Source organism: Zingiber officinale, chromosome 5A (assembly GCF_018446385.1).
Source record: "Zingiber officinale cultivar Zhangliang chromosome 5A, Zo_v1.1, whole genome shotgun sequence".
NCBI lineage: Eukaryota > Viridiplantae > Streptophyta > Magnoliopsida > Zingiberales > Zingiberaceae > Zingiber > Zingiber officinale.
The window spans coordinates 1,141,622-1,149,219 of NC_055994.1; the positions used below are offsets into that span (position 1 = coordinate 1,141,622).

At 35.7% G+C, this 7,598-nt stretch overlaps 1 protein-coding gene across 2 annotated transcripts; it reads right to left on the reverse strand.

The window, feature by feature from the left end:
* Positions 1 to 5,606: 5,606 nt before the first annotated feature.
* On the reverse strand, positions 5,607 to 7,130 carry LOC121982566 (probable WRKY transcription factor 72). 2 transcript variants are annotated; one of them, XM_042535718.1, is made up of 3 exons: positions 7,068 to 7,130; positions 6,553 to 6,939; positions 5,607 to 6,477 (listed from the first exon to the last, which is right to left on the reverse strand). In XM_042535718.1, exons 2-3 carry the CDS (start codon positions 6,898 to 6,900, stop codon positions 5,764 to 5,766), a joined length of 1,062 nt encoding a protein of 353 aa, XP_042391652.1. In that variant the 5' UTR covers positions 6,901 to 6,939; positions 7,068 to 7,130; the 3' UTR covers positions 5,607 to 5,763. The 2 variants fall into 2 exon arrangements, with proteins under 2 accessions (XP_042391652.1, XP_042391651.1); XM_042535717.1 differs by lacking the exon at positions 7,068 to 7,130 and having other exon boundaries at positions 6,553 to 7,008.
* Positions 7,131 to 7,598: the final 468 nt, after the last annotated feature.

The window sequence follows — 7,598 nt, forward strand, 5'->3', positions numbered from 1 at the left end:
TAGGTGGTTAGTCAGGGTCTTTGAAACTTTTCCTAATCACATGCATGTGCAGGCCTGTTACCAGTTTCTGATTAACCAGATTGATGTTTTAAAGTCAATGACTGTTGCTAACAGGGTCGTCTCAACTATTCTTGAGGCCCTAGGCAGAAAAAAAAGTAAGTCTTAATTTTTTTAAAAAATAAATATTAAAAATCTTATTAATTGAGACGGTAAATTGGGAAACTACAGTTGACCACTATAGGGATGATATTTTTCTTGACTTTGTTGAGATTGGACCCCTTCCCACCCACAATAGCCAAACTCAACCATGCCCTGGGGCGACATTTAATTTTATTAGTAAAATTTTAAAGGATAATTTCATATAGATTGTTAATGATTATTTTTACAATTAGAAATAATGACCAATTAAATCATGTAGCAATAACTTTATCTTATGTCAATGTCACTTTATGTTAACTAATTTGGCAACGAGTAATAAAGTATTATAATACTATTAATATACATTTTAATTATTATTTTTTTTAAAAAATTATCAATCAATTTTAACTTCGATAAAGGAAGGTCTTAACTCAATAAAATTATTGTTATGTGACCTAAAGGTAATAAGTTTGAGTAATAGATATAGTCACTACGTACAAGATTCCCTTCCTCTGGATCTCACATTGACGAGAGATTCGTGAACCAAACTATCTTTTTATCAATTTTAACTTTAATAAATTATCAATCAAATTTATTTAGCTAAAAATATTTAGCTATTAAACATGAATGACGAATTATAAAAAATAAAAGAGTGTGCCTCATGGAAAAGTAAGGACAAAATAATAATAATAGTATAAAAATTGATAATAAAGGAGAAGAAAGAAACGACAATAAAATTTAGAGAAAATGATAATGCAATATTAAATATGTTTTGACTTCCAAAAGTATTTTTATAAGATAATATCAATTAAGTATAACCAATAAATATTTTTAATTTATTAACCAAACTTAAATTTGATTAGTAAATTAAATTTTATTAGTAAAAAATTTAAAATTATGAATTAAATTTTAATAAAAATTTAAAATAAATTAACAACCAAATCTAATTTTTAACAGTAAAAATTTAAAATTATCAATTAAATCTATCACGAGTAAAAAAAATAAAAATAATCAAATTTAACTTTAATCAAAAAATTAAAAATTATTGATAAATATAATTTGATTATAAAAAAGAAAATTAATAATAAAAATAAAATTTAAGTAAATTTTATTTTAACTATAATTTTAAATATTTAATATTCAATTTGGCTAAAGGTGAGGGAGCTCCTTTAATATAATTTGGTGGTCCCCAATATAATTGGGGCCTTAGACATAGATCTTAATGATTTATGCCTTGAGCCGGTCCTGATTGCTAATGGGGTGATAATTGAAACACAGTCACTTATTTCTTGTACGTTGAGATCTTTACCATTTGCTTCTAATCAATTATCATATAGCAGTTGCGGTCAGACCATCTCTTCCTGTGAATACTTGGAAATTGGCAATGCTCTTAGAGGAGCAATTAGATCAAATGATGCTTCTGGTGCTACCTTAGAAGTTCTGTCAACAGCTGCAGGAAGTGATGGCTCCTGCTAATGCTACTTTCCAATTTACTCAGCCACTGTCAGCCTATCTCCTTGAAGGTCTTCATTCTTTGAAATATCCAAAGAAAGCGTGGTGCTTTGCATGCAAACTTGAGAGTCTGTTACATGATGCACGCAAAGTAAGGTCAACTATCTTTATTCCCTCCTTGGATACTCATTTACACAATATGGGAACGAATTTGTCTTCGGCAACAGCAAGATGCCCATGAATTTTTGAGGGATGGACACTCTAAATGCTTAAAAGAAGCAGGAGCAAAACCAGATCGAAAGTGTCCTGGAAGAGAAACTAGGACGGTAAATGAGCTGAGTTGAGTTAAATTTTGTGGTGTTCAAGTTTATTTGATAAGATAATCGAACCGAGCCGAACCGAACTTAAAATGAACCAAGCTTTTGAAATGATTGTTCAACCTTAACTTGGTTTATTTTTTTCGAGCTTGAACTTGTTTGAAGCTTGACTTGAGCTTAGTATGTTTAGATGTTATCGAGCTTTCAATTCAAGTTTGACTAGAGCTTAGTTCGTTTAGATGTTATCGAACTTTCAATTCAATCTTGTTTACTTGTTTGAAACTTTTAGTTGTTTGATCGATTATTGAGTTTGATAATTTAAACTTATTTATTTATTTTATATATTATTTATTTAACATGTTAATAAGAGTTTTATTAATGAATATGATTCATGAACATTGTTCATGAATGTTATTCAAGAACATTGTTCACAAACGTTAACGAACTGAATATATATGTGTTCAAGTTTATTTTTTTAATTAGTTAAATGAGTTATTCAAGCTTGTTTGTTTAATTGATCTTGTGTATATTGAACAAACATAAACAAACTCTTACTAAACCAAACATCAAGTTTGCTCACAAACGCTTAGTTTATTTATAATCCTAGAGGAAACAACACTCGTATAGTAAACTTTTAGCGGCAACTTACTATCCAAGATAAGGTGTGATAAGTGTAAGGTCAAATTCAAAGAGTACGAAAGAATGATGGACCCTACTCTAATGATCATATGAGCATTTGCTATCTATTTTTTAGTAGTCAAATATGTTAGTTTATATCTAGCACGTATGTGTCCATAATAAAGAATCAATGATTTAGTGTAAGATGATTTTCATTCTGAACTATCATCTGACACTACTCTAAATTTGATGACAAGTTCTTTCAACCTGAGGATGAATTCTTTCAACTCAAGATGACTGATCAAGGAGGATACGAAGAATTTTATTACTATTTTTGATAATTTTCACCTTTTTAATATTTAAGATATTTTTAAAAATTTAAGTATCTTTGACAATTTTTATTTTTGTATTTTTTTTAGATTTGAGTTGTTTATAAATTTTAGAATTGTGAGTATGTTAATATTATATTATTTCTTTTATTTAGTATTAAGGTCTAAACTCTATATAAATGTATGTATATTTGTTTGAGGAATAATTCTTTATTTCTTAATAAAATTCTTCTTTTGGGTGGTTTCTCTTTTGGCCGAACTGATCCAACCAAGTTTCAGATCTCCGACTCATTAACTCGCTAAGCCGCCAACCTCTTAAGCTCTCGGTATGCAGTGGTTACTAACATTAAGGTGACGTTTGATTTAAGGGTTTGAGAATAAGAGAATGGATTCATTCCCAAACCTCTTGTGTTTGGTTGATAAGAATGAAATTAAGATTTTGGAATGAAACCCCAAAACTTGGATATGGATGAAACTCACCCCCTCCCTTGGGTTTTGATGGAATAGGAATGTGAATTAAGTTTTGGACGAAAATACTTTTAGTATATTTGTTCAATTTTTCTTTCATTTTACTCTATTCTTATTCTCTCTCATCATACTTTCTCTCTCCTCATTCTATCATTAAAGCTGTAAGACGGGCCAACCCGTGGCGGGGCGGGTCGGCCCGTGGCGGATTAACCATTTGGCGGGGCGGGTTGGGAAATTTCCAACCCAACCCATTTTAAAACGGGTTGCCAGTTTGGCGGGCCAACCCGAGGGCCCATCAAATTTTTTTTTAAAAAATTTAAAAATATTTTATATCTTCAACATTTTACTTCGAAAAAGTTTTCTACAATTAAATGTATACATAAACATGTATTTTAAATATAAATGAACACAAACAAGTACTTATGTTGGATGAAAAGTACTATTTTTATTTCAAAATTATAACAAAGAAAGATAATAAATTGGCCTAAAACTTAGCTTACATGTGTTTTTCAACCCACGAGCCAACCCAAGCCCGAGCGGGCTGACCCGCGCGGGTCGCGGGCCTAGGCGGGTTGGCCCACGGCGGACTTGGGTTGATAAAATTCCAACCCAACCCGCTTAAATTGTTTGGCGGGGCGGGCCAACCTGACGGGCTCAACCCAAATTGACGGCTCTATCTATCATCACATTTTCTCTCTCCTCATTATCTATCATCACATATTCTCTATCATTTTCTCTCTGTATTCCCTCTCATCATTTTCTCTCTTCATTCACTACTCATTTTTTCATCATACTTTCTCTCTCTTCATTCTATCATCACATTTTCTCTCTCAATATATTTTCTCTCTCCTCATTCTTTCTCATCACACATTCTCTATCATTTTCTCTTTGTATTCTCTCATCATTTTTCATACTTTTTCTCTCCTCAATCTCTCTTACCATACTCTCTCTACATTTTCTCTTATCACACTTTCTCTCTCTTCATTCTCTTCCATCACATTCTCTCTCCTCATTTTCTCTCATCACACTTTCTCGCTCTTCATTTCTTTACCATCACTCTTTCTCTCTAACCGCACTTTCTCTCTCATCATATTTTTTCTCTTTTCAATCTCCCCTATCACGTTCTCTCTCCTCATTTTCTCTCATCACACTTTCCCTCTCTTTATTTTTTCCCATCATACTTTCTCTCTCATTACATTTTCTCATCATACTTTCTCTCCTCAATCTCTCATTATCTCTCATCGCACTTTTTCTCTCATCATATTTTTTCTCTTTTCAATCTCCCCTATCACGTTTTCTCTCCTCATTTTCTCTCATCACACTTTCCCTCTCTTTATTTTTTCCCATCATACTTTCTCTCTCATTACATTTTCTCATCATACTTTCTCTCCTCAATCTCTCATTATCTCTCATCGCATTTTCTCTCTTTTCATTTCTTTCTCATCACTCTTTCTCTCTCACCACACTTTCTCTCCTCATATTTTTTCTTTTTTCAATTTTTCCTATCACGTTCTCTCTCCTCATTTTCTCTCATCACACTTTCCCTCTCTTCATTTTTTCTCATCATACTTTCTCTCTCATCATATGTTTCTCTCACATTCAACTTTCTCTTCCATTTAATTTTTTCTCTTATTTTCCTCTAAGGATAAAAAAGGAAATTTAGGTTCATTGAAAATATTCAACTAACCAAATATTATTTTTAAGAATAATATTCAAGCTCATATTCATTCTCATTCCACAATACTATGATACTCATTCCTATTCCAATTCCTAGGAAAAAAACTAAACGCCACCTAAATGATACAAGGATTACAAATGACACCTTAATGAGGTATAAAGCGGTATTATTAAGGTCTTCTCTCCCTACATAAGGTGACGGTGGGAAGGGAGCTGTCTCTCTTCTCTCCAACTCTAACTATATCTCTCATGTTATACTTTTTCTCCTCTACTATTGAAATACTACGCTAACTTAGGCATCAGAATAGCTTAACTGGAAAACTCTCAGCGAGCTTTTGATATTTGTTACTCATCGCAGAAATCATCATGATACATAAAGAAATCTAAAAGGATACCTCAACGTTTTCTTTGTGCCAAGGTAGACTTCTACCGTCACGTCATCATCGTGATGAGATTTTCATACCAGAATAATGGGAATCTAATTGAAAATTTGAATTTAGGCGGGCACCGTTCCCAGAGGTGAGTTTATTAATGGAAGGAAAATTCGGTCAATCCCATTTCAGACGAACGAAAACGAGATTAAAATTCATTCATGAATGGATCTAGAACCTGTTCTTTCTTCAATTTTATCTCAAACAAACGAAGCAAACTGTTCTGACTAAATACATTTAACAATCGAGCTCCAATGCATGTCTTCCGACTTAAATATATATACACGATCGATGTCCAACTGAAATCTAGCTAGCCGTCACTGACCTTTGTTCCTACTGTATCTGGTTCAGGTTCAGGTTCAAAGAATCGAACACCGTCGAGTACCTCGGCGCTTGCATTGCAAGCGCCTTTTCCTTCTCTTGTTGACGATGCACATGAACATCATTAACACGGCTCGAGCCATCCTCGACGAACAAGCCATGAGGCGGAGCTCCGTGCTCTCCGCCGATGTACGAGGTTATGGCGGCCGCCAAAGCAGACCGGAAGCTCGGGTGCGACGTGATCGCCCCCGCGATCGCGTCGGTCAGCGCAGACTGGCTCGCCGCGACCTGCGACGGCGCGCCGCTGCTACTACGGTTCCAAGGGGCGAAGCCGAAGCTCGATGAGGGGTAATACCTCGAGGCCGCGGGATGAGAGACTTTCAACTGGGGCGTCGAGGAAGGAGCCGTGAGATCCAGCGTGACGGTAGGATGCGAGGATGCGAATTGGCTCTGCATCTGGCTAGCAGAGGAGGTCAGCGAGCCGGACACGAGCATGCTCGCGGCGGCAGAGGTGGTCGAGGCAACGGCCGTGGCAGAGAGGGGCAGCGCGTGATTGTGAGTTCCTTCGTAGGTGGTTATCAAAATGGACATGTCCTCGGCGCATCTCTGTACCTGTTTTCTCACAGGGCATCCTGGTGCAATAGTACAGCGGTAATACGCCCGTGGACATGGATTTCCTTTGGCCGTCTTCTGCCCGTATTTCCTCCAGTGGCACCCATCGTTCATCTAAGTTTAAATACCATTTGATTTGATTAAAGCATGAATATACATCGTTTAATTGGTACTCTTTAATTTACTTACTGTTGGGGTATCGCATCTGGCTCTCACTGAAACTCTGGCTCTCTTCAGGTTGGTTTGTTGGTGCGATATGATCTCCTCTGCAACAACATCCTTCTTAGGTCCTTTCAGATTGTCGTGATTATCTGGACTCGGAGCTTGTTGGAAGTACTCCAAACCTAGCGAGAGATCGCCATCAACTTCATCGGTTTCGATATGATCGGTATGCTTAGCTCTGTCTTCTTTTCCGGCCAGGGTTTTCGCGCTTAGAGTTCCGAGGCTTAGAACAAGATTGGATTCTTCACCGCCTTCCTCTCGCTTAGCTATTAATCCCAAGTGATCTTTCATTTGGGTTTCCAGAAATAGACTCATTCTATCTTCTTAATTGTCTATATATCTTGTTTCAGGATCCTGTACAGGATCAAGGATATAGAAAGATGAAGATTGCAAGGCAAAAAAGAATAAAGAACACATGTATGATGACATAAATGAGAAGAGAATAAGAACAAGGCTTGTATAATTAGTTTCACCAATAATACCTTGAAACTTATCTTGAAATATCTGAAACTTGCAACAAAAAATACAGTTCTTCTTCCTGTTTCAAGAACCAGACCATGCCACATGAATATATAGGATAAGGCAAGGGCTGTTGTTGTTGTTGTTGTTGACTTGTAAATAATTAGTAAACTATAAATACATGGCTCCTATCTCTTCTAATTGGCTTAAATGTCAACGGCCAGCCAGATGAAGCAAAATTTAAGAAGGTTTCCAAGTTCAACGCAAGTTCAGGTCGTAGCTAGAGTTGGGCTGCGTCATGCGGCGCAAGGCACGCGCAATTTGATTGGCTTCTGGCGTTGACCTTTCCGCAGGAAAACTTAATTGTCAACTTTTGATACTGAGTCGTCTTCTCGTCGGCCTGCGTTCAAACATACCACTTTTCGGGAATGCCGTATGTCAACTTTAAAAGTAAGTCGTCTTCTCGTTGCCTTCCGGCGTTATAATTATTCGTCAATTAAATCTTCTATATACTACTTGTTTAATTTGTTTATTTAATTTCATGTGAGATAAAA

Coding starts and splice junctions, on each gene's coding strand:
- LOC121982566 (XM_042535718.1), bottom strand. CDS start 6,900: ATGAGTCTATTTCTGGAAACCCAAATGAAAGATCACTTGGGATTAATA. Junction 6,478..6,552: donor CCAGATGCGATACCCCAACA/GTAAGTAAATTA, acceptor ATTTAAACTTAG/ATGAACGATGGGTGCCACTG.